The 26,263-nt window shown below is 57.3% G+C and overlaps 1 protein-coding gene across 1 annotated transcript in view; it reads left to right on the top strand.

The window, feature by feature from the left end:
• The window catches only part of COL13A1 (collagen type XIII alpha 1 chain), a 148,394-nt gene that overhangs the window by 96,912 nt on the left and 25,219 nt on the right, over positions 1-26,263 (top strand). The window contains exons 17-31 of the mRNA XM_039233270.1: positions 1,025-1,051; positions 1,850-1,885; positions 11,798-11,842; positions 12,626-12,658; positions 13,368-13,394; positions 15,858-15,911; positions 16,714-16,800; positions 18,303-18,356; positions 19,451-19,495; positions 19,878-19,946; positions 21,311-21,334; positions 23,074-23,136; positions 24,195-24,239; positions 24,623-24,775; positions 25,394-25,492. Of these exons, the coding sequence (XP_039089201.1) occupies positions 1,025-1,051; positions 1,850-1,885; positions 11,798-11,842; positions 12,626-12,658; positions 13,368-13,394; positions 15,858-15,911; positions 16,714-16,800; positions 18,303-18,356; positions 19,451-19,495; positions 19,878-19,946; positions 21,311-21,334; positions 23,074-23,136; positions 24,195-24,239; positions 24,623-24,775; positions 25,394-25,492 (861 nt within the window). The remainder of the gene's footprint in view (positions 1-1,024; positions 1,052-1,849; positions 1,886-11,797; positions 11,843-12,625; positions 12,659-13,367; positions 13,395-15,857; positions 15,912-16,713; positions 16,801-18,302; positions 18,357-19,450; positions 19,496-19,877; positions 19,947-21,310; positions 21,335-23,073; positions 23,137-24,194; positions 24,240-24,622; positions 24,776-25,393; positions 25,493-26,263) is intronic.

The raw sequence follows: 26,263 nt of genomic DNA, 5'->3' as shown, positions 1-26,263 counted from the left end.
CCACCAATGCTGAGGCTCGGTGTAAGGTCCCCTGAGGCTGGGCGACAGCCCTGGCGGCCCAGAGCACCCAGTGTGGCGCCTCACCAGTGTGGAAACCTAGCTTGCCAGCTCTCCTGCTCAGCTTGACCTCCACAATGAATTTCCAACACTTCTGTGCTTTTTGGACCCCAGGGAGAAAGATTCATCTCATTTCCATGGGTTTGTAGATGGGAAGACGGAAAACCAGAAAGGAAGTGAAATTTAGAGGTCTGAACCAAACCAAGCCAAGAAAACCAACAAAGTGCTCAAAATCCACTTCTTTCAGGACCCCAAATCTTCCCCACGCCAAACGCATTGGGTTCCCACTCACTGAACCCAAGCCAGATGGTTTTCTTTGTTAGGTTGTTTATGAAGAAGAAAAACCAGGAAGCATGTTTTGAAACCAATTGAAACACACCAGACCAGACTTGGGCATTTTGGTTTTCTCCAGCCCACGTGGGCTGCCCAAAAGTACGCCCCAGACCACAGTGGAGCCAGCTTCCCCTCGCCTCTCCCTCGGGCTCCCACAGGCCCTGGGCCCACGCCACTCCCCACGGCTAACTGCCGTGGTCACAGCACCCCAGGGCAGAAGGGGACAGAGCCCTCCTCAGGAGGCTGGCAGGGCCAAAGGAAGGCAAAACCAAGGCTCTGCCGGGCAAGGTCGGCTTCCCAGGGAGGGGTCCCAATTAGAAGGCAGCCGGGTGGGGACCTGGACCAAACCACACTGTCAATTTAGCAGGATGCCACTGACCCATTTTCCAGTGGGCGAGCACAGTGGAGATGCCCACGGTACCCACATGGCTCCAGAGAGGCTGGTTGTCCCCGTGTGCCCTCAGCAGGTTTGAGATACGGGTCCAGGACCTTCTAGATCCGCTCCCCAGCACATCCAGAGCTCATTATCGGTACTCGCACCCTCCTCTGCCCCCGGCCTCCCCTGTACACACGCCTGATCTGCACTGTCTGCCTGCGATCCCATCTCCACTCACTGTTGCTCTTGCTTCCACAGGGCTTACCTGGGGCTCCAGGACCAAAGGTGAGGGCCCTTCGGGGTGACACACTGAATGGATGGGAAGGCTGTCTGGAGGGGGAGGGGAGACAGTGCCTGAGCTGCTGAGTAAGGAGCTGAGAGGAGCCTCGGTGAGAGATGGATCACACTTGGCTCTCTTCCAAAGTCCCCCCCTCTGGGGAATTTCCTGGGCCCCCCAGGGATTGCACATTTGTGCGCCCGGGCACAGCAGGCCCTGTGACTGGTATGGGAGCCATGGCCACACCCTCCAAGGAGCTTAGAGTCTGGTTGGAAACTCCAGGTTGATGCCCAGGGCACTGTCACAATGTCCCGATAAAAGAGTATTTCAGCTGGAGTCAGAACGGGAAGGGTCCTTCGGGGTCATCTGGTGTCTAGTGAGACCTTGTTTAGAAAACAGACTTTCCCTCTGAAGCTGGGGACCCTGGGGCTCTGGGGATAAGAAGTCGCAAAGCACTGACTGTGCCCAACCACGTCACACATGTGGACACGGGGAAGAGTGACTTGTCCATGTCCGACAGAGTGGGCAGTGGAATCAAACCCAGAACTCAGGGGTCCTGGGCCCCTGCCAGGTTGGCCGTTCCCACCATCCCCCGGGATCCCCCCGCCTCTGCAAGGTGCCGACTTGTTCTGAAGAGAACAGTCTCCATTGGTTTCGGAGGAAGCAGAGCTATTGTTCGAGGGGTGGTGGAGGCCGGGAGGGTTTGTAGTCGGTGAGAAGAGGAATAGCAACGTGAGGGCGACAGCACAAGCCAGAATTTGGCATCTGGGAAAGTCCCACTAATGATCTTCTCTTTGTGCCCCCAGGGAGACCCAGGAATCCAGGGCTTCCATGGCCGGAAGGTAAGGAGGAGGGGGAGGGGGAGGGACGGACCTTACCCCCACCCCCCGTAGTCACCCAAGTGGGGCTTCACCACAGTGTGTATGGAGTCAGGACTTGTGCACATGCGTTTTTGCACACACACATACCCAGTGTGAGCCTCACATTTGTGAGGTTGGTTGGACAGGAGTTTGAATCTCCCCTTGGGGGAGGAGGAGGCTCAGAGGGGCGAGACCTTAGGTGATCCATGGCCCAGCTGGACCTCAGACTGTCGCCAGCCTGGGGCCCTGTATCTGTACCAAAGCAAGCCAGGCTCTCACTGGCCTCCTGAGGGCCTGGTAAATGGGAGCAGATTACTTGGGGCTACCCTGGGCAGAGCTCCATGCTGAGCCCGGTGGCAACTCTTGGGGTTGGAGTCCCAACCCTGCTTTCTGGCAACTTGCAGTCCAGAGAGAAGAAGATTCTTGTACAAATAAGCCTGGTGAAGGCAGGCTGTGCTAAGCTACCATCACGAAGCACTGTATGAATATGGGTAGTGGGGGTAGAGAGATTCATTCCCGGTTGGGAGGAGTTTGGGAAGTCTTCTGGGAGAAAACACCTGTGAGCCCAATCCTGGTGGATGGGTGGGGGTATCAGTGATCTATAGCTGTGTCACAAACCCCCCCAAACTTCCCTGGCTTAAAATGCTGATTTCTTTCTCATTCTGGTTCTGTGGATTGGCCATCTGGGGGGGTCTGCTGGTCTCTGGGCTCACTCATGCAGTTGCGTTAGATGATGGATGGAGGCCAGAGAGGCCAAGACGGTCTCATGCACGTGTTTGGTGGCTGGTGCTGGCTGTGGGCTGGGTGGCTCTGTTCTCCCCAGCGTGGCCCGCCAGCCCTCGGTAGGCTACACAGGTCCCCTTACGGCGTGGCAGGCCCAGGGCAGTGATCAAACCCCCACGTGTTGAGTGCAGGAGAGCTTTTCTGAAGCGTCCACAGATATCACACTTTCTGATAGCCCATTGGTCAAAGGAAGTCACATGGCTAAGTCACGTGCGTCGATGGGGTGCCGGAGGGGACACGGCCTTCACTTACGGGAGCAATAGCAAAGCATTCATGGCCATTTTTAACCCACCACCGTGATCCTTCAACCAGCAGATCTGAAGGGACATGACGTTTTAGACAGGGAAACAATTTGAGCAAAGGCCCAGGGGCAGTCATTACAGTAACAATAATAACATACAAATATTTTTTTTTTAATTTTTTAATGTTTTATTTATTTCTGAGAGAGAGATAGCATGATCAGGGGAAGGTCAGAGAGAAAGGGAGACACAGAGTCCAAAACAGGCTCCAGGCTCTGAGCTAGCTGTCAGCACAGAGCCTGACATGGGGCTCGAACCCACGAACCGTGAGATCATGACCTGGGCCAAAGTCAGACACTCAACCGACTGAGCCACCCAGGCGCCCCAGCATACAAATAAGTTTAATAACAGTCAACTACCACTTACTGAATGCCCACCCTGTGCCCAGGCTGTCCTTCAATGTGGCCTGCATTATTTCTAATCCTAAAACCACCCTGTGAGGCTGGCACTATTCTTTTGTTTTTTTTAATGTTTATTCATTTTTGAAAGAGAGAGTATGTGAGTAGGGGAGGGGCAGAGAGAGAGGGAGACAGGATCTGAATCAGGCTCTGTGCTGACAGCAGCGAGCCCGACGTGGGGCCCGAACTCAGGAGCCATGAGACCATGACCTGAGCCGAAGGCAGACATTTAACCGACTGAACCACCCAGGGGCCCGGAGGCCGGTGCTACTCTCCTATTTAACAAATGACACTGAGGCTTGCCCAGAGTGTCACGGCTCCTCAATGACAGATCAGGAACCTCAGCCCACGCCTGGGTCTTTCCCGTGGTACCACCTGGCCCAAGGAGCCCCGTGCAGCCCTCCAGACCCAGCTCCAGGAGAAGAAAGGACGCAGGAAGGAAAGGGAGAACCAGAAGGGGAGGGATTTTGGAACGGGAGAGATTGCTCCGGAGAAGCACATTCCTCACACTCTATAATCGGGCGGCTGCCACCACTGCACTGTTTTATGGGAGCTTGGCGGGCGGGGCGGGGGCGGAGGGGGGGTACAAAATGGCAAGACCTGAGAGACCCTTAATTAGTTCTGCATAAACTGAGAAGTTTGTGTTGTGTCAGGAAGCAGAAATTATAGTCTCTGCGGTTGCTTCCATCCACACACGCAGACTCACAAAATTTACTGCCTCCTGGTTCCGTGCAGGAGCCAGAAGCCTCCGCAGAGTCACAGCAATGCCAGCGGCTGGCCACTGTGCCACGGCGGGCATTTGTATCCGCGGGCCAGCGGCAAATCTGGTTCATCCAGAAAGGAGCTTGGGGGTCTGTTGTCCTGAGGATGGAGCAGCTTTGACTTAGGGCTGGCATGTCCAGGGACTCTCAGGAGGCTGCAAGTGCCCGTCCCACCACCCCAGGCCCACTGCAGCTGTGGCTGTCTCCAGCCACTGACCACCAATGCCAGGCAAAATCTTGCTTCCTGTCAGAGCGCTGAGATGAAGATGCTGGTGCCCAGAGGCAGGTGCAGCAATACTTCCCACCTCTGGTGTAGCCAGAGTTCCCCGGCTCCCTCTCCCGCTGCTCCTTACCATGGCCTGTTAGCGCTCTGTATCCCCCCGGGTACAGATGAGAGGTTCAGAGAAGTTAATACTTTGCCCGAGGTTGCACAGCTGCTGAAAGATTGTGCTGGAATTGGAGGCGAGGTCTCATGAGTCCAAGCCCAGGGGGCGGCCTTCTCATCCAGGCACAGATGTGAGTGTGTACTTAGAGGCCGTCAGCCTAGGCTAAGCTAACTGTACGCGCACTACCTCCCCTGTGGCTGGGATGTGGAGGCTTATCCCCTGAGCTCCTCCTTTGCCCATCCGTTCTCTCTCTTTCTTTCTTCGTCTCTGTGTGCTTGGGATGGGGCATGCAGAGGAGATAGCTGGGTACTGGGAACATGCCCCCACCCCACCACCCAGGGAGGAGTGAGCGCTGGCGGTGGGAGCACCACGCTGGGACAGAGGCCATGCCTGTGTTTAGGGTGCAAGGGGATGTGGTAACTGATAGACCCTCCACGTCTGCTTTAATTCTCCGTCCTGGCGACCTGATACACAAGCAAGGAGGCCTTCCTTTCAGCAGGGGTGGAAGTGAGCTCTTAGCAAAGATGTTTCTTGGCCTGCAGAGTTTGCTAATGATCAGGTCCGTGCACCACCACCACTGCCACCCCTGGACAGCTGGGCCCGGCCTGGGATCCACTCAGAGGCCAGCCAGGCCAGCAGGGCAGGCCCCTTCCCAGCTCCCTAGGATCAAAGCCCCGCGTGGCCAGTGGGCCCCACCTAGACACTGCGAGTATTGTCGTGTACCCATGTGGTACCAATCTGATCCAAATTTACGACCACCGCTCTACTTGAAATATGTTGTACGATGCAGCGTGTGTTTAAAACATTACAGCCTTGGATCTTTTTCAAGGGGATTGACGGCTGTTGTCAGACTGTGTGTGGATCACAAAACCTGGTGAGAGCCTATCTCTAAGCACGTCAGAGCTGGTCCGTCTGACCCTGCAGCAGGGGGCGCGCTGACGCAGGGCGGTCTGGGCGGTAAGCCTTGGGGTCTGCAGGAAGGACCATGACTGAGCCACACACTCCCTTCCCGCAGGCTGGGGGCTGTGCGTTTTCAGGCCAGAGGAGGCAGGCTGTGACAGCCTCCTGCCAGAGAAGCTTCTGGGCCTGTGGGGCTCCCAAGGGAGGTCAGCTGAGCCCTACGGTGGGATGTCTAGGGCACTGGGGTGAGGGTGAGAGGAGCAGAAGCCCTCCCACCCAGCCCAAGTTGGGCCCCCGCTGTCTGGCCCCACCGGCCCTTCCCACACTTCCTCAACCCTCGTCCAACAGGCTTGGACGTCCAACAGGCGTTATCATTCCAATCTGACAGTGGAGCAGGGGCCGTGAGGGGGGCACACCTCTGTAGAATGACCGCTAGTAATATTAAGCTGCCTTACCGGCCCTTTTCAACCCGCCAGGCTGCATACATGGCACTTTGCGTACATCATGTTACTGAATCCCTATAATGACCCTGTGAGGAAGGTTTTATTCTTAACCCTAACTTACAGATGAGTAAACTGAGGCCCATGGAGGCGAGTCCTGGAAGGTCCAGAGCCAGGAAGTAGTAACCCAGTTACGTGTGACCCCACAGCCTTGCCATCCTTGCTGTGAATGACTTTCCTACCTGGGCCTTATGGCAGGACGGTGGGGTGCGGGGAGCCATGACTTTCGGTAGCCCCTCCTCCCCTAGAAGGAAAGAAGGTGGGGGGTGGGCTGATCTCCTTCCCATGAGAAAAGGCTGTGGCTGGATCCAGGCCTTTCTCTGAGCTTCCCAGGCTGTCTGTGAGCAGAACTTGCGGTCCCTGGTGCATTTCGGTCAAAGAGACCAGGAAGTGGAGCGCTTTGTCCGTTGGCACCGATTCCCACCCCCCCTCCCCCGAGTGACTCCCCCCAGGGAGTTAGTGCGGTGCCAGGACTTCAGTAAAACCAAGAGAAGGCAGCCTGTGTCAGGGCCCCACCGCAGCCATTCCTGAGACCCCTTGCACTCTGGCTGTCAGAGGGTGTGAGCCACCCAGGCGGCACAGGGCACTCACGGGCAGCACAGGGCCCCATGCCCATGGCAGCCGGAGCTGCAGGAGCCTCCTAGGGTGGGGACAGCACTGTCTTCCTTTCACAGCCATGAAATCCCAGTGGGGACATCCAGACTATTTCAATTACAGCAGATCAGGGATCTGAGGCACGGGGCTCAGATCTGAGGCCTCGCGGGGACTGACGGCCCCACCCCGCCGGGCTCCAGCCCCTAGCCTGTGTTCCCTGGGCCCCGTTCCTCCCGCACTCCAAAGCCCACAGATTAATTAGACCTGACTTTTCTTTTTGGAGCTAACTACAAAATCAACCGATCTCAAATCGAGATTACAAGCCAGCCGCTCTTCCAAAGTCCTGGCCTTCGATGGGGCGCCTGACCCCGGTAATTCCCCAGATCGCTTCCTGCCGGTCCTAATTACCGGAGGGCCTGGCATCTCCCTGGTCCCAGCCCTCTCCTGTCTGGAGCTGGCTGGGTCTCGAAGAAGGAAATGAGCTGCCTTTTCCTGGAAGGGAGTCTGAGGAACCCTTTAGAGGAAAGAGAGACAGTAGCCCTCCTCACCCAGCTTTCCCAGCCCGGGAAAGGGCCCTGGTCCAGGCCCGAGGCTTGAGCTGCCTCCTAGCCTCCCCCCACCTCCCCCCTTCCCCGCAGCCTTCCACTCCCCACACTCAGACAGGCCTTCCTCCTCCCCGCAGAGAACAAAGAGTCTGTGTGTGGAGCTGCCCCCCCACCAGGGCCCTCCCGCCCTCCCCACAGGGCTGGGCTGCAGAGAGACCTTCGCACTAGGGAGGTCCATGCATCACCCCACACTCCCCTGGCCTGACCTCTGCTTGGCTGGGGAGCTGACCTTGAAGCCCCCACCTCCCTCCAGACTATGTCTTCTTGCCAAGTCCCTGCCCTGCTTGTCCAACAAGCAATAAATCACCAATTACGTACAAGGCTGCTCCCACAGGACAGAAGCATGGCCATTTTGTGCCCCAGGGAGCCGGCTTTCATCCCGTTGTCTTGGTAAATGATGGGTCCCTCCACCTGGAAGTGGGGACCGGAACAGAAAACCTACTGATGCTACACGGGCTCCCGTACAAGGCCAGCTGGAGAGTCGATGGCATCATCGAAGTCAGGGCTAGGACAGGCCTTCAAGGTCATTCCAGGCAGCCCTCTCTCTACCCACCTGTGCTCACCTGGAGCTTTCTAAGCCACAGTGACTGGAATCTACCCCTTCCCAGCCAGGAATCTTGATTAAAGAGCCAGCCTCCCAAGTGGTGGGATGCCCTGGCCTGGGGGTCGCTGGCCTGTCCCCACAGCAGCCTGTGCCATCCATGCTCCTTGCACCTGGGGCAAGTCCCTTTGTAACACTTTGGCGGGGGGTGGGGGGTGCCCACCTCCCCAGCTGCAGGGTGGCCCAGCTGGGGTCTCCAGGAGCCCCTGGGGGCCTTCTGGGAATACAAGGGAAGGCAAACATAGAGGAGTTAAATTGGAGGACTTCAGCTTGGACAGACTTTGAGGACCCCCTCCACACCCAAGATGAAGACACTAGTGAGTTGGTGGATCTAAATTTAGCACAATTCCAAACGTACCCCTTTTAAATGGAACGCTTTTTTTTAAATATTTTTATTTATTTCTAGGAGAGAGACAGCGTGAGCAGGGGAGGGTCAGAGAGAGAGGGAGACACAGACTCTGAAACAGGCCCCAGGCTCCGAGCTGGCAGCCAGCACAGAGCCCAACGCGGGGCTCGAGCCCACGAACCGCGAGATCATGACCCAAGCGAAAGTCGGATGCTCAACTGACTAAGCCACCCAGGCGCCCCTAAATGGAACGCTTTTAATTGAAAAGAGAGAGCTTGTAAATCCACCCTCACAAAGACACATCGAGGGGAAAAACTGTGGGAACAAAGGTGTCACGGTCTCACTTTTATCAACAGCCCCCAGAAGCCCCCTTCTCACTCCCTGCAAACAGGTGCCCTTGGCCCACAGCCACCCTGAAGTCCTTGACAATGACTCGCCCCTGTGTCACCTCACATCCAGGAATCAGGGCTTCTGAGCGTAGTCCCCAGGGCAGAGGTCAGGCTGGGGTAAGTGCGGCCTGATGAGAATGGAATGAGGCTGCAGGGCAGGGGCAGCGGGGGCCACCCCTACTTCCTGCCCAGCAGAGGGGTGGAGGTGAGGGCGTGCCTGAGATGTGGGATCAAGGGAGCCTGGGTCATCCGCAGAACTAAGAGACTTGACCCAGAGTGGAGGGAAGGGGCGAAGGTCAGCCACACTAACGAGGAGGGCTGCCTCCTTAGGAGGCTCCAGGGGGCCCAGATTTCCCCGGGGTGGGTGGTTTTGTCTTTTCATAGGAGCCAGCACGGGCTGAGGACAGCCCCAATTAGCAGAAAAGCCTCATTCGCAGGTTTCACCGTGCACTGCTCCTGCTGAGGTCGGAGACGGCAGCCTCCCCCAACCCTCTTGCTGAAGCATCAGCAGCCCCCCTCCCCCCACCCCGTAGGAGGGAGGGAAGCAGAGACCCACAGAGACCCCTCCTAGACCAGCATTTCCCCCACGGCTGAACTCCCACCTCCACAGCCTTGTTCTGGATGTGCCAACAGACCCAGGGGCCCTCCCCAGCTCTGACCTCTCTCCCTACTCAAGGCCTCACCTAGGCAGGGCTGGAGGGGCGGCTGGGGAAGGCAGGCAGGGCAGGGGTGGGTGGGAGGTCTCCAGTCTAACTCGCTTTGCAGGTGAGGATCCTGGACCCAGAGAGGGAGGGTGGCTTACCCAGGCTCACACAGCCTTTCCGGACTCCCAGGCAGTTCCCCCAGATGGAGGCAGGAAGAGGCTGGCAGGGAGAGGCATGGAGGGATGGCTGCGGGAAAGACAAGGGAAGAAGGGCTGAAGAGTCAGGGACACCCAAGCCGATCTCCCACCTGTGCCCCCCGCACCTGGTATCTTAGGGCCAGTAGGATTGTTAGCAGGAGATCCCGGTTCTCTGAAGGAAAGGGTGACAGGGGCCCTTGGCTGGCGCCCCTGAGGAGCGGGCTCTGACACCACCATGGCCACAGTCGCCAGATTTCTGACGAGGTCCTATGGCGCCCTCTGCTGGCCACAGAGCAGACCTGTGCTGGCAAGTGCGGCCCTACCCAGCTCTTTCCTCTGGGCATGCCTGTGGTTAAAGACCCAGCCCCCATGAGCTACCCTCCTGCGTTGACCCGTTCACGCCTATGAGGCACAGACCTGAGGGGCCTCCAGCAGAGAGGGGCTTTAGAATCAGCCCATCTGATGCTTGGGGTTGGCTTGGAGAAATGGGTACCTGGGCTTTGGCAGACCAAAGACCTGTGTTCGAATCCCTGCTCTGCAATCATACACCTGTGATACAAGAATAACATCAATTCCCACATCGGAGAGGAGGCTTGAAGACTGAATAGAGGAAAGGTGTAAAGCGCTTGGCCCTGTGGCAAACACAAGGCAGGCACAGTAAATGGCCCGTAAGAGGGATTTCCCAGAGCTAGGTGGCCAGGGCAGACCTGGGGCACTGACTTGTCTGCTGTGTTCACTTCCTGAGTGCAGCTTTGCTGAGCTTGCTGTGGTTCAGGAGTCCTGGTGGGCCAGGGTGAGGAAGGGCTCCTGCATTTGGAGCTGAAGATGCCGGGCCTTCTGCAGAACACAGAGACTTGGGCCAAAGAGGACGGAGGTGAACCGTCTCAGGCAGAAACTGACCATGCGTGCAGATTAGATGCGCCATTGTCCCTGCCACACTGAAGAGCCAGCGCTGGGTTATGGCGCCTAGCAAACGCCTTCACAGAGGACATGGCGTGGGACCAGGGCCCCCCAGCAATTAATAGGGTGTTGAGTCCAGGGAGCAGCAGCAAGGCACAGAATCTGGGAAATGGGTGGTGTTTTCAGGGAAACAGGTAACAGGTATCGGGATGTCTGGCCATGAGGCTAGGAAGGAAGTGGAGGATGGACTCCTTGGCCCCTTTTCTACATCAATGTGGGGAGCGGCTGTTCTGCAGTAGGGGAGAGTTGTCCAGCCTGTGCACTGGGGAGCTCAGCTGGAGGCCAGCATGGAGGCCCTTGTGTGGGGGACAGAGACTGGAAGACACTCTAGCTTTGGTGAGCAGAAGGGTGGACAGGACTTCCCGTAATATAGCAGAGAAGGGATGAGGACAGCAGAAAAGATGGTGGCCGGGTGGGGGCGGGTTCCTTCTCGCCTGTAAGCCTGTGGGAAGTGCTGCCTGGCCCTGAGGCCGCAGCTCTTGAGACCCGAGTGGGGGGGCCGGGCCGGGACAGGGTCAGTCAGGGCCCCGCGTTGCCATCCGTGGCCTTCAGATGTGCTCAGCTGCAGGGAGCGGCCGCAGGCTCAGAGCTGTCACCTGTCGTTGCACGGTGTTCAGAGCCCTGGCCGGGGTTCAGCTCATGGAGACAGGAGCCACTGTCCTTCCTCCCCTGAGCACCTCCCCCGTCACTGACACAGTAGGTTAGTCTTGACTCATCTACCCTTGACCTCTATTTCCATTTGCACTAGCTGTCATCTCCAACCCCATCTCCTTCCTGTCCTTCCTGAGCTCACACCCTGGCCCCGCAGGTTTGGCATTTTCGTGGGGAAGGTGAAAGAAGTTAAGGAGAAAGATAAGGCACCGCTGAGATAGTAGAGCAAACCCCACGATGTCCTGAAGCCACAGCTCTCTCCGTGCCTCCAGATGGGCTCCAGGCAGCGCCCTGCCTCCACCCGCAGCCCCCATTCCCTGAACCACAGCCGACCCTCCGCCACATAGGGCCAGGACCCACAGGCCCCAGGAGGAGTCAGACCCAAGGAGGCTGGGAGGAGGAGGAGCCCCAGATGAAGAGGAGAGGCAGGCGCCACCAAAGCACACCTGCTGTGGTGAAAACAGGGCCAGAAGTGCCAGGTGGGGCTGGGAGGGAGGGACACGCAAGTGACGGCCACACGGCCGCTTCCACCCACCCAAGGCCCTACTGCACTGAGCTCGGAGACAGCGGGGGCCCCGCAGCCACCTCAGGACTCAGACTCAGCTGGTGGGCCTCTCTCACTGGGGGCCTGCCCTGCACTGTGGTCTGTGCTCCGTGACTTGGGCCCTTCCGTGAGTTCACGTGGGCTAAGAGGATGGCCTGCGGTGGCTGCTGGTGGTGACAGGTCCCCAAAGCTTGGCGTGAGCTGGACGGCCATCCGGGGCTTCCAGACCGACCAGGATGGACGTCTCATTGACCTCCCTGCAGGGCGCGCTTCAAGGGCCGAGGCCCCAGGCGAGTCAGGCCCTCTTCTCAGCCTTTCTTCTATTTCTTCCTTCAGGGAGAACGCGGCATGCCGGGGATGCCGGGCAAACACGGAGCAAAGGTACCTGCCCCTCCCCCATCGGGTCCCAGCTCTCTTTCCCGAGCTCTGGGACATCAGAGGCCCCACTCCTCTTCCTTCCCACATGCCTCTGGGGAGACATGAGGCGGGGTACACATCTCCTCCCCAGCCCTCGCCCCTCGGTGGGCCGGCCTGTTCCTCCTGGAGCCAGCACTCACCAGTGCCCTCTTGACATGGCCAGGCCTCCCCCTGGGCATCTCTGGGTCTTGAAAAAGCTTCCCCGGTAACCCTGGCTCTGGCTTCAGTCCCAAGGGGAGTGGGGACTCCCTAAGAATCACCTCCACTTGGGATTTACGAAGGGGTGCCTTTGGCAGCCTGTTTTCCTCCAAGTGGTAGGTCATGGGCCGAAGTAGAAATGGGGTTTGCTCCCAGCTGCTCCCCAGTGCATGAGGGCACAGGTCCAGAGAGTTCTTCATGAGAAGAAACCCACTTGTACGCTCAGGTGTGAAATTGGCCATCTCCCAGTCTCCCCTCCGGCGTTGCTCTCCCTTCTACCTGCCTTCCTTCCCATCTCCTCCTCCTTTCCGGTCCCACTGAAGCCCTCCCCACATTGCATCCCAGAGACACCCGCACCTGGGGCCCCCCGGGCCCCCGGAGCAGGTGGCCGGGAAGCCTGGGGAGCTCACCAGCACTGCTCAGAGCCACCTCCTTCCTCGGGGCCTGCTCTCTTGTGCCACACCGGGGGCCGCTCCCTCCCAGGGCCACCCCGCTCTGCGCTTGCCCCAAATGGCAGAAAGTCACCACGTCTTTTCTTCTCTTGGCCAGGGGGCTCCCGGAATCGCCGTGGCAGGGATGAAGGTCAGTGGAATGTTGTCGCTCCAGCCATGAGGGGCAGGATGGGGGGACAGGAGAGAAGAAGACAGAGTCAGGGTTTCGGGGGCTCCGCAAGGTGGCCGCTGGACCAAGGAGGGAGGCAGACAGGACTCAGAAACGTTTCTCTTAAGGCAACATTGATGCTGTTATGCACACCTTGAGCAAGAGATGCTTAACTAAGCCTTGCCAAGTAAGTAGCGAAGGTTTACCAGCCTCAAATAAAGGTGTCACCCCCCTGCCGATGCACAAGGGAGCCCAGCGCTTTCCTTCGTTCTTCAGAATTCAGCAGCTGTGTGCTTGCGAAGCTGCAGAGGGGAGCATAGGAGTCCATCTCCTGAACCCCACCTGAGCCGCACATGTGGTTGGCGGGCAGACGGACACAGACACCCGGAAGCACAAATGTGAATCTTCCGGCAGGTCTGCTTACAGGGGCACCTTGCCTGTTCCTTCCCCTCCCTGCACCTGGGAGGCCTCACTGACCACACCCGTCAACGAGGGGAAGCATCGGGGAAGCATATGCCTCCTTTGGCCTGGGATCTGAGGCCACGGCAGAGGAAAGCCCTGGGCTGGCCAGATGCTTCACCTACCCCATGAGTACTTTTGCTCATTTGCTCCTACACTAGCGTCTGCTCTCTCTCTCTCTGTCTCTCTCCCCCTTATCTCTTTAACTGAGTCTTCTTTTTTTTCCACACAGGGTGAACCAGGGACCCCAGGAGCCAAGGTACTGATACAGAGGGAGTGTTCTGGGCTGTACGGAGCATCAAGCATGGGGTGGAGGTGACAGTGGCTGCTGTCATTAGGCTCCTGGGTCCCCTGAGGCTGATCTGGAGCTGGGGACCCAGCTGAGCGGAGGAGGGCCCACCCAGGAGGGGCCTGCTTGTCAGGACTGCCTCCCACACCCTGCATCCTGGCCTGGGGAGCCCGGACAGTTTGCCTACGCACCAGCTCCAGTGCGGTAACTATTGTCCCTTGTGCCTGCAGGGCTCTGTCTCTCTTGTCTAGGACTGTAAGAGATGTAACATGAAAAACTGTTCCATGGTCAGATATGTTTGGGAAATACAGAGGCACAAATATTTTACAGGTTTCTTTACTGCAGGCCTTCTCAGAGCCTTTAAGATGTTATAGATGTGTTGGGAAGCTCTAAAAACTATAATTTCTGGTGCAACATTTCCAAAACCTTTTTTGGCTAGCTCATCCTTTTTATTTTTTAAGAGGAACTTCTTACGGAACTAGTACTCTGGAAACACTGGTTTAGGATCACTGTCCACCATAACCCTCACTCCACCCCCCCATCCTCTTATCAGTGACTTTCTCTTCTTACCCCAAAGGGAGACCCTGGAGCAGCAGGGAAACTAGGGCCCCCAGGTTTGCCGGGAAAGGGGGGGCAAAGGGTAGGATATAGTGTCTTTAAGTGTGTGTCTCCTTCATGCTGGCCTCTTCCAGTCTCCCACACTCCCTGCCCCACCCCCATGTGTGCTGCCTGCTGGGGGTACATGTGTCCCCCAGGAAGAGGGAGTGCCAGGACGGCGTCGCAGAGCTTCAGAAATTCTGCACTCAGAAACACACCCTCCCTCCTTGGTTACCCCCAGGAAGAAAGACCAGCAGAAGGAAGGCCTTCCCCTCCCCCCCCCCATCCCTCGGGACCTCTGTAGGGCAACACCTGTACCGTTTCCCTTTAGACTCGGCCTGCTTCGGGGCAGACCGCAGGTAAGGCCCACCCAAGCACGGCCCAGGCAGCGCAGAGCCTGCTGGGGACCCAGGACTCCCCTCCGTCCCAGCCCGTGGGCCCTTCCCCGACATCCTTCCCTCCCTCGACCAGCTTCAGGCTCCTTTGTCATTCAGCTGCTACCCGCGGTCAGGTGGCAAGGGGCGGACACCTAAAGACTTGGTGTAGCATCTTCTATGGCTCCAGCTGGAAAAATCATTGAGACATCTGGCAAATTATGACCCCGGGACCCTCAGTTTATGTTATTACCTACGAGAACCAGCAGCCACCAGGCTGTGGAGAGTGCGCCCCCTAGTGCTGGCCTGGTGGGGTACTTTTGGGGGTCTCTCCGGACAGGAGACACTCTGTGGGTGCAAAGTGCTCTCTTCGTGGCACAGAAGGCAGGGCTTTGGGAGACCTGGCTCCGTCACTGAGACCGTGAGGGGCCCCTCCGAGCCTCGGAGCCTCTGCACCTGCGCAGTGGGAGCGGGGCTCTGTGACGCGGGGTCATGGGGAAGAGCTCTTCATGGTGGAAGAAGATGCGTAGGGAGGGGTGTTAATTGGCGAGAGCCATCCTAACAAAGGACCAGGGACTGTGTGGCTCAAACAATAGAAACGTATTGTCCCGCAGCTCTGCAGGCCGGAAGTCCGAGATGGAGGAGTCAGCAGGGCTCACTCTTTCTGCAGGTTGTGAAGGAGAGTCGGCTCTGTACCTCCCTCCTTTCTGGGGGTTTGCTGGCAGCCTTGGTGTTCCTTAGCTTGTAGAATCATCACCCCAACCTCCGCCTGCATCCCGACATGGTGTTCTTCCTGTACGCATGTCCGTGTGCAGATTTCCCCTCTTATAAGGACACCCATCATATTGGATTAGGGGCCCGTGCTCCAGTGTGACCTCCTAACTTTGCTAATTACGCCTCTAATGACACTATTTCCCAAGAAGATCACATTCTTGGAGATTGGGAGTTGGAACTTCAACTTATGAATTTAGGGGGGAATGTAGGTCAACCCACAAGAGGAAGCAAACTTCTCAAAATATGGTTAGATGGTTCTTGTCTTCCTGGGAGGCAGGGAGGAAGGAGGCAGAGACCTACCTGGGAGCTCTGAATGCTGGACCTTCTAAAAAATGTAAAGAGCAGGGTGGTTTAAAAGCAAGAGCTTCCCCAACTACTGGCGTCTTGTTCCCAGGAGACCCCAAAAGGGGCTAAATGCTCTTGGTCTCCGTCACTTCGTGAATGATGAGGGCCCAGCCCATATGGGAACAGGAGACCAATAATGCAGGCCGTCACCAGTGTGAAGTGGCCCAAGGAAGGGGTCAGGTGCAGTGCGGGTCTGGCAGGAAATGTAGTCTTTCAGGAAATGGCCCACAGAGGGGCAGGGAGGCAGGAGAGAGAGCACGGCTCCATGCTGGGGGGCTGGTGCCTTCCCGGTCCTCCTGGTGATGCAGTTCCTAACCCTGAACTGTCTGCATTTCCTCCCCAGGGCGAAAAGGGGGCTGCAGGCTCCCCCGGACTGCTCGGCCTCCTGGGGCAGAAGGTGGGTTTGGGCAAGCTCTGAATGGTGGGTTCTGTGTAAAGGCCTTGGTGTTCATCCACACCCACATTCCTGGCCCTGACCATTCACATGGGCCCCAGCATCGGAGGCGTCCCTCCCAGACTTGGGGAAAGCAGTGGAACACAGCTAGATTATTGCGTGGGGGTACCACGTGGGAGCCCCTGATTGGCCAAAAAGAAAAAAAAAGCCAATATTCAAAGACCAGTAGCGACCACCTTGTCAGATCTCTTGGCACCAGCTCTGAAAATGCGCCCCCTAGTGCATGAGATCCATAAGACAGTCCATTAAAATAAAATAAAAGACTTGAGGTCAAATACGTTTGGGGAGAGCTGCACAAGACAGTCCCCTTGGGACGTCACAGGGCCCCCTAGGCTGTCAGGGGCTCAGAGCACCCTGCAGTGAATGGTGCTGCCTTTCCTAACATCCTTTGGCACCAGACCCCTTTTTCTACATGCCAGATATTCCCCACCCGCCGGAGGACGGTTCACAGGGACACACTCTGAGAAAGAGGCTAGACCCAAGTCATGATGGGTCTCTTGTTTCAACTCCCTTCCTGCCCCCCGGCTGGAGCTGGCTCCATTCGTCCTCAAATCCCATGGCCAGTCAGACCAAGCCACGTTTCTGAGGGCCTCTGGGCCCAGCCTGGACCGGCGCTGGTCCGCTGCCTCCACCTCATGGAGCCGTGAGAGGGGGGGAAAGACAGCGATCAGCCACCGCCTTCCAGAGCTCAACGGACCCCGTGATGGTTAACTTACCTCCCACCCTCCCACCCTTCCACCCCCAGGGAGAAAAAGGCGACGCTGGCCACTCCTTTGGAGGAGGAAGAGGGGACCCCGGCCCCCCAGGGCTTCCTGGGCCCCCAGGCCCAAAGGTGAGTTTCCCTGGGATCAGCACTCAGCGGGGATGCTGCCTGTGGCCTTCATCTTCAGCTCATTCTTGGGGACTCTGTCCTGGGCACCTTGCCTTCTCTGCCAGTCCCGATGTGTGGGTTTTCCAGTGGATTCTAGAAAGGCAGTTTGGACTGACATCCTCATTCTAAGTGGTGACTGTTTGACCATCCAAGAGAAAGAGTCAAGAGGGCAGATAGATGGTCCCATTGATCCAAATGGCTATGATGTAACTGAGTCAGGGACTGGCAGCTACAGAGCCTTAGGACAGCCAGGCTCTGAATAAGTCAAGATCAGTGATCAGCTGGACCCCACCTAGTGCGGGCACATGCCGTCAGGTAAGGGAATGGGTAGCAGCAGTGGGGTCATCTGCAAATGGGACGGCCCTCACCTTCCTTGCACGGGGTGGAAATGCAGTGGTCAGATTTGGGTTTCCCTAGGCAGATGCCTTGTCTGCTACTTGGTTTATTCCAGTAACACAGGGAAGTGGGGATGGATTCTCTCTTAGCCTGTAAGGAAAGGACTTATTACCTGATGTCAGACAAGACACACATTCTCCCCACCGACATTTATCAAGGGGTCGCCGTGAGCGGGGCCCTGCCTGGGCTGTGAGGCTGCAGAGAATCTGCCCTCCGCTTGCTCACAGTCTAGCAGGAGAAACAAACCTACAATTCACACGGATATAGCGTATGGGGTGGGGGAGGGGCAGACGGAAGCCCATAGGCAGGCGAGATGAAGTGGCGGAAGGGGCTCAGGCTCACCCCCACATGCCCACCTGACTGTGGCACGACCACCACCTTTGCCAAAGGTGGCCCTGCCACCTGGGCTCTGGGACATCCCCGGAGTTGGAGTCTGTCTTAGTCTGTCCCACTGACCCCGCCAGGCATGAATACCTGGTGTGTCTTGAGTCTTGATTTGGGGTTAGGGGTGCTTGGTCACTATTGTCCCTGCATCCTGGGACAAAAAGGAGGAAAGATAGAAGGCTGTTCCCAAAGCCATGTTCCCCTTCTAGGTCCAGGGGAAATGTTGACTAAGGGAAGTATGTGCAGTGGACTTCTTCCCATCTCTCTCTGTACCTCCATCCTAGGCCTCCTGGGGCCCCTCCCTACATGCCTGGGGCCGCCCCCCCTCCCCCGAGTCAGGGGTGGCCGGCAATGCACACCTGGAGGCTGCAACAGAACTGGCCTGTGTGTGTTAATCAAGAAGTGAGGAGGGCCCGGCAGGGCTGGGTGGACCCGAGAAAGTGGCGCTGAACTCAGAGGCGGAAGGGAGTAGGCAGGGAAGGCTTCCAGGAGGAGGTGAGACCCCGGCTGGGCCCAAGGGTGGGTGGGAGTCAGGTAAGTAGAAGGGGGTGAGTTAGCAGCAGCCAGTGCAGACACAGACAGAGCTCCGAAGACACTGCCCACCCAGAACACCAACAGCCTCATGTGGCCCCTTGGGCAGCCGACCGAGCTATGCCCTCTGCCCAGTCTCTCCTCCTCCCCAGGGAGAAGCTGGTGTTGATGGCCAGGCCGGCCCCCCCGGACGGCAAGGAGACAAGGTACAAAGGCCTCCCAGTCCTGAAATGAGGGGCAGCTTGGGAGTTCAAGCCCCAGCTCAGACACAGAAGGAATCATGGTGGCCACTCTCGCAGCTGGACCCCAGGGCACAGGGCTGATGGGCCATGACTCCTGGGGCCATCTTTCCTCTCAGCTGGCGAGAGCCTTCCCCCCAGTCAGCAGTCATGGAAGGGCCGGCTCGGGGATGCACACGTGGGCCGCCCCCCCATCCCCGAGCCTCTGCTTCTATGGGCTTCCAAGCCACGGGTAAATGTGGGGCTCCCACTCCTCTGCAGCTCCTTCCTGTGGAAGGGCCAGGTCAGAGCTGCCCCGTCCCTCACAGGCACTCAGTGACTGAAGTGCTGTGAGGACGGGGTTAAGGGGCAAGTTACCTGCAGGCGGCAGTGGCTCAACGCTCCACGAGTTGGCCCACCGCAGGGTCACGAGGAGCTGAGTTCTATTAAAGGGTCTGTTGTCCCTTTATCTTTACCTTCTATCTTGATTTTTAAAATTTGTCTTGAATGTTAACATTGTCCCAGGACAGTTGAAAGTGTGGTTTTCCCATCTTCCCCACAGTTCAGACCTGTGTCCACCCCCATACCCCCCATCCCCCCCCCACCAGGGAGGTTGTGTTCCCCTTATACTGAACTCCCAGTATAAGTCCCGGTAACTGGGGCTTTCACACTCAGAAAGAAGGAACCCACGGTCCTTCCGTGGCGATCACAACCACCCAGGCAATTGGCCAAAAGTTGCTGAGCTCTTGCTCCTTGAGCTGAATGGAAATAAAGAGAAGCAAAGGGCCTGGTTCCTGTGCCCAAGGAGGTGCCTGACTTAGGGGCTGGGGAGAAGTGGCCAGGCAGACACAGGCAGAGTCCCTAACGACCAACACAGGACAGAAAGAATATCTTTGAACGAGAAGCCAGCAGAGCCCAGAGGCGCTGGGAGACACAGAGAAGGGATCGCACAGGGAGGTTTGCAGCCTCTTGGCCTGAGCTAAGATGAGCCTCCTGGCCCCTCACGATGGCCCATCAGGGGACATCAGGTCCTCTCATACCAATCTCCCACTGCATCACACTCCAACTTTGTCGTGCTACAGGGTGAGCCCGGAGCAGCTGGCGAACAGGGCCCGGCTGGCCCCAAGGTACGTGCTTCTCTCGCCCCAGGTCACAGCACGACCTCTCACTTCCTTGGGCTCACAGCACCAGGTGGCTGCACTCCGGGTCTTGACAGAGAGGAAGGGAAAGAAACTCCTGGCAGGAGGTTCGACATCGCAGCCGTGCCTGGTCTCCATCTTCTCTAGGTCCGCCTAGTCCCGAGCTGTCGCACCGAGTCTTCTGGGTTTGTTCTGGAACCTCTGGGCATCCTCTTTCAGGGTTCCGAACCCCGGCACACTCCCCATCTTGCTGCTCGAGGTGCTGCCGCATGCAGACAGGGCCAGCCCGTGTCAGCTACCATCCCCTCTAACAGAGAGCAGGCAGGGGCTGCTGGGCTCGGCCTGGGGTGAGACCACGTTTGTTTTGCAGGGCAACAAGGGGGAGCCAGGGAAAGGAGAGATGGTGGACTACAATGGAAACATCAACGAGGCTCTCCAGGTGAGAGGGGTTGGCCCTGACACTAGAGGTCTGGAGGCGCCTGGGGGCCCCTTGCTCTCTCTCCCTTGACCTCTGGCTGCAGCCTCCAGGCAAAGGCAGCCCCCTGATTCGGCAGCCAGGAGGCCTGGCCCTTGGTGTGGCCCGGTTGGGGGGTTATCCTGGCTCTGGGGGACTGAGAGCCATAATTAGGGCATCCTGGCGCCCTGCGGGGTGCTGGCCTGTCCAGGGTTCTAGAGTCCCATTTCTTCAATAGCCCATGCACGTGGTAGACTGTCTTTCTGAAACGTGTCTCCTTTTCATGTCAGTTAAATCACATTTCAAGTTCATATGGTTCCCACCCTTTAAAATTTTTTATAGTTTATTTTATTTTTGAGACAGAGAGAGATAGAGTATGAACAGGGGAGGGGCGGAGAGAGAAGGAGACACAGAATCTGAAACCAGAGACACAGAATCTGAAATCTGAAATCTGGAGCCTGAAACCGGCTCCAGGCTCTGAGCTGCCAGCACAGAACCCAATGCGGAGCTCGAGCCCACAAACCACGAGATCATGACCTGAGCTGAAGGCAGACGCTTAAGCAACTGAGCCAGTCAGGCGCCCCGCCCACCCTTTAAAACAGGGATCATCAGCCTCGGCGCTGTCACCATGTACGGCTGTCACCATGTACGGCTAGACCATACTCGTTGGGAGTCGTGGGGGAGGGGCGCCCCGTATGTGGTAGGATGATGAACCGCACACCTGGTGTCTACCCACTAGATGTCAATAACCCCCCGCCCCCAGGTGTGACAACCAGAATATGTCTGCAGACATTCCCAAATGTCTCCTGGGGGCCAAACCTCACCCCCTGGGTTGAGAACCACTGCCTAAAAGAAAGTACCTATGTGAATCCATCTAGAGGGTGTATAATCCTGATTTCATGCCAACAACTGTCCCTCTGGTTTCTTGAGGGGCTCCCTGTCTTCCTAAACTGAATTTGTTTACAGGGAAGTACATCAGAGCCTGGAAATCTGGGCTCTGGGGGAAGAGGAAAGAACAAGGGGGGGAGTCCCAGTCCACGCTTTGAGAGAATAGGAGACACTGTGTCCCCCTGCTTTGGCAAAGTGAAGGGAAGTCTGCGGTCCATTTAAGGGCTTGACTGAGCTTGTTGCAGGATAGCCTCAGAGCAGCATTTGGGGAGATGTAGGGACTTACCTGTCCAGTGCAGAGGTGGGTGTGGCGTGGGGTTAGGAGGCATGGAGTCCACCAACAGGCCCTACCCCCTCCTGTGCTCCTAAGGGGGGCCCGGCTCCCATGTCACCTGGCCAAGGGGCCCCTTCAGGTGGCTCTCGCCTTGTTCTTCAACTGACTGCATGGCATTGGTTTCTAGGAGATCCGAACACTGGCCTTGATGGTAAGTCTTCCCCTTTCTGTTGGGTACGGGGCCGAGGGCTGGGGGCTGGGGGCTGGGGGCTGGGGGCCAGGACAGGGCAAGGACTTGAGGTCTGGCTTCCAGAAAGCAGGCCCTAGGCTTCTGGGTTTGGACCAACCCTGAAGTGCTGGGGCAGAGGGTGAGCAGAGCCTGAGCATGGGTCTTAGGAGTCTCCCCCAACCCGGGGGCCCTCTGGATGGCCGACTCCACTGTACGTTCCTGTGCTTCTCTGTACAGCTGTGTCAAGGAGGTGGAGGTACAGAGGAGGGTGCTCTTTTATAAGTTTATTTATTTATTTTGAGAGAGGAAGAGTGTGAGCAGGGGAGGGACAGAGAGGGAGAGAGAATCCCAAGCAGGCTCCACACCATCAGTGCAGAGCCTGACTTGGGGCTCAATCTTACGAACTGTGAGATCATGACCTGAGCCAAGATCAAGAGTCAGACGCTTAATCGATGGAGCCCCCCAGGTGTCCCAAAGAGGATCCTTTTATGATTCTCTTTTGTCCCAACCTTCAGCTAATAAAATCCAGAACCCTAAAAAAACCAGTAGCAACTCAGCCTCCACATCTGCTCCTTCCGTAGATATCAAGTTCATTTTCTGCACTTGGAAAACCAGAGAATTCCAAGGCCAGATTTTATAGGCGTACCTACCAGTGACAGGCCTGTGCGTTTTTGTAGTGAATATTTATGGTTAAAACAACCACCGCGAGGTTTAACTTCCCACATGGAGAGAAGAAAGGAGATCACAAAGTTCTCTAACTATTGGGATTTCATTTCACTTACTTTTTTTAGTGGCCATGTGCCACAGAAGACTTAGCGATGTACAAACCCAGAATCAAACACCAGTCGCAACACACCCCAACCCCAGAGGTGGGTATTAATATCCCATGATTCTGGAATCAATGAGCTTCATTTGGGAACATTAAAATATATTATTTGAAATAGTATATTTGGAGCAGAATGGAATTTTTTGTTCTTTTAAAATCAGCTGTGAAGTATAAGGTACATACGATAAAATGTACCCACTTGAGCCGTCAAGTTTGATAAGCTTTGACAAATGCACATACCCACGTATCCTCCACCCCAGTCGCTCCAGAAAGTTCTTTTATGTGCCTCAGGCATCAATCCCACGCCTACCCTCAGCTCCGGGACACCACGGATCTGCTTTCTGTCACAGTAGATTACACTTGCCTTTCCTGGGGTGTCATCTGAATGGAATCACACAGGATTCTCGTGTGTGTCTGGCTGCTTTTACTCCGCATAATGTATCTGGGTTTCATCCATGGCCTGGCAGGACCAGTGCTTGCTTCATTTTTTACTGCTAAGTAATATTTCATTGTATGGGTGTCGCAGACCTTCGCCTGCTGACGGATGTTTGGACTGTTTCCTGGAGGCATGTTTAAGTCCCCGTCTGGGGAGGTCAGATTCATGTCCTCAAAGCCCAGGAGCCCCCAGGGGTGCTCAGAGGGAGAGGAGGAAGAGGCTGTTAGGCATGGCTCTAGGATGGCGGGGCTGGGGGGGGGTGTCACCCCTCTAATCCAGACACACTCAGTGCTCATCTGCCTCACAGAGTGGGAACCCCATACTCTTTCCTTCGCAAAAAGGATGAAATGTTTGAAAATAATTGATCTCCATAAACCAGCCTCCACACACACCCCTCTGGCAACAGGCCACCCCTCCTGGTTGGAAAGTTCTTCCACGGGTCTTTCTTGTCTTTCCTAGGGGCCCCCTGGCCTTCCCGGGCAAATCGGCCCACCCGGAGCCCCGGGGATCCAAGGCCAGAAGGTAACGTGTGTCTGGACAAGGGGGCCATGCAGACCCCGCCGGGGCGCTGTGTGTGTCCCTGAGTGCGGGAGCCGGTGGGTGACCCTCTGGTGTTCCCTGCAGAGCCACCACTGCACCGTGGCCTGTGACTCAGCCCGCTGCTCCCAGGCGCCCGGGCCCCGCCTGGCCCACATCACAGCCACCCCCACACTGGCCACCCCAGCTCTGCCCTTGTTTCCCCGCTGCCTGACTCGGGCTCCTGTAATCTACAGGCTCCTCTGATGTGGTGGAGCCCGGGTCTAGGCAAGCCACTGCTCTGGGCAGAACTGTATGGGGACCCCAACCCGCCCATCAGGGAACACGGCACGCCAGCTCCTCGCCCATCCCCCTCCTCCCTCCCTCCCTGCCTTTGCTCCCTTTTATATTCTGCCTCACCCCTGTGGTTTTCTCAGAAGGCCCTGGATGTTTGCACCTCTGTCCTCTGCTCATGAGGGCCCCTGCCCTGAAGCTCCTCCCCCTCTTCCCTACCTTTCCAACTCCTCATAGTTCAAGCCCAACCCAAAGGCCACCTCCTCCTTGAAGCCTTCCCTGATCTACCAGGCAGAATTCACTGCCCTTTCCTCTCTGCTCCCCTCACAGAAATCATTTTGCCTTGGAGATGGGGCTCGTTGTTTACTGGCCTCAAAGATGGAGACCAGATCTCCTTATCTCCCTCCCTGACCTAATGAAGGGGCTTGGGTTGACAGGGAGCTGCCTGTGAGGCAGGCAGGACAGGAGGGCTGGGTTGGCAGTCACTGGGAAGCAATGGCCCTCCCAGGGAGTCCCCAGCGCCCTCAGAGGCAGCACGCGAGGTTGTGGCCAAAATGTGGGCTGTGGAGCCGGGAGGCCCAGACTCGTACCTCGCCCCACCCTGCATGGACCGCAGGCCTCGGGCACACAGCTGGTGCTGGGGTCCTCCCCTTGCAGTGGGGGTGGTGCAAGTGCATACCTCTGGGGGTCCCTGGCACATGGAAAGCGCCCCATAAATGACAGTTATCGTTCTCTGCTCTGAGAGTGACCTTTAGTTGTTCTGGCCACAGGGGGAGATTGGACTTCCAGGCCCTCCAGGACTCGATGGGGAAAAGGTAAGAACAGACTCTCCTGGACAAGCGTCTGAAGATGGGCCTTGACCTGGGCTGGCAGGGGGGCCGGGAGGGGGGACAGAAGGCTCTGGAAGAAGCCCAGGTGTGAGCCTTGTGGGGAAGGGAGTAGGGGAGGTGGGGGTCAACCCTGCGCAAGCCTGAGCCCCACACTGCTGGCCCAAGAGGAGACAGGAAGTCTCAGCTGGGATGGGCGGGGCTGGTGCAGAGGCTTCTGGAATTCCCAGGGAAGGTGGACAGGCTCTTCCCCCAGGCCAGTCAAGCTCTGAAGAGCCACATCCTCTGGACCTCGCATTCTTCCCTGTTCTCTCTCTCTCTCTCTCTTCTCCATTAGTGTAAATAATAAGTATTGCTAATATTTTCTAAAGGGACCTCGAGGCAAACCAGGAGACATGGGCCCTCCTGGTCCCCAAGGCCCCCCAGGAAAGGCTGGGCCTGCAGGAATGAAGGGTGAAGATGGACACAGGGGGAGCCCAGGAGACAAAGGGGAGAAAGGGGAGACGGGGCAAGCAGGCCCACCGGTGAGTGCCAGGACTGGCCAGGACCCTACCCTGTGACACACGCGTGCCTACACAGTGTCCCACCCCCAGCATGGCTTCTGCAGGGTCCATGCTGCAGCCTGGGCCAGACACCTGCAGCTGGGAAGCGGGGGTGGGAGATGCACCTGGATTTCCCCTCAAGCCTCCCCCCTTTTTTCTGATGAAGGCCAATTTCCTACCTCAGGAGAACTGGTCCTGTTCTGTCATCTCCTGTGTCCTTGGGAAAGTTGCTGAGCCTTGCGGAACCTCTGTTTTGTCACCTCTAAAATGGGGATAAGAATCCTTTCCCGGGCTACTTCACTGGGTTTCTGGGAAGGAGATGAGGTCACAAGTGTAAACCTGCCTCTTGGGAAAGCATGCGGAAGCCCGATAGGCCCAAGAAGCTGCATGTACACAAAGAGGAACTTACCCAGTCCAGCCAGGCTGCTGATTTGACCTGGGAGTCATCTCTGAGCTTCAGTAGTTTGCATCCGTGAAATGGGCACCATCCTAGACACCAGCCCTCAAAGGAGGGGAGCCTTGTGTGCATGCCACAGTTGGTCACAGAGGCCCACTTGATGACCTTGCTCTTGTGCAACAGAAATCTTTGTCGATCTGTAGGGTCTAGATGGCCCAACTGGGGAGAAAGGAGAACCAGGTGACCAAGGGAGACCCGGAGCACCAGGATTGCCTGGCCCGATCGGGCTCCCGGGATTTACGGTAAGGCGAGAGGGCGGGGCGTCAAGGCTGTCGGCAGGTGGCTATGGACGAGGGCCCGTGAGCAGGGGTGCCCTCACTGTGGTCACCAGCCCGGCAGATGCCCAGCGCTACAACGAGGCTGCATTGACCCCCTGCCTACCTGGCTGGCCTGCGAGGGGGGAGGGGACATTCTCCTGCTGACTGGAGTGTGAGCGGTGGTCCCTACATGCTCCACTAGTGTCACGCTGGCCCCTGCCTCACGGCACCAGCCTGCGTCACGGGTGCTAGAATCTTAGAATTCTCCTCCTAGAAGTATAAGGAACCTCCAAGGTCAACCAGCCCTACCTGTGACCCAGTGCAGGAGTCCCTCGGGAGCCACTCACCCCACGCAGCGGGGACAGGCGGCCAGCTCACGGCCTCCTGACATGTCTCCTCCGGCGTGGAGCAGGGACACGCCCCCAGATGTGGTGTGGACATTTCCTCCACCCCCCACCACGGACCCTTGCCCTGTTTTGAGAGCCATATTCATTTCTGTGCCTTTGCCATGGTAGAGCCGCGCCGCTCAGCTACTCCAGGCTGCCGGCACAGGCTGTTCCCTGTGACAGGCAGTCCACACTAGAGCAGCGTGCTTGTTCAAGGCCAAGGCCTGTCTGCCGCCAACACAGGGCTGCGTGTCTGTGTGTGGGGGTGTGTGTCACATATTTCTAACATAACCTTAACACGTGTGTGTTACAGTCTGCACCAGGAACTTGTAACCTAACCACAGGAGGGATGTCCCGTCACCTTGTCAAG

This window comes from Hyaena hyaena, unplaced genomic scaffold (genome assembly GCF_003009895.1).
Source record: "Hyaena hyaena isolate Hyena2069 unplaced genomic scaffold, ASM300989v1 scaffold_73, whole genome shotgun sequence".
Classification (NCBI taxonomy): Eukaryota; Metazoa; Chordata; class Mammalia; order Carnivora; family Hyaenidae; genus Hyaena; species Hyaena hyaena.
Note: the sequence above shows the minus strand (reverse complement) of the source record. Positions and strands in the feature narration are given on the sequence as shown.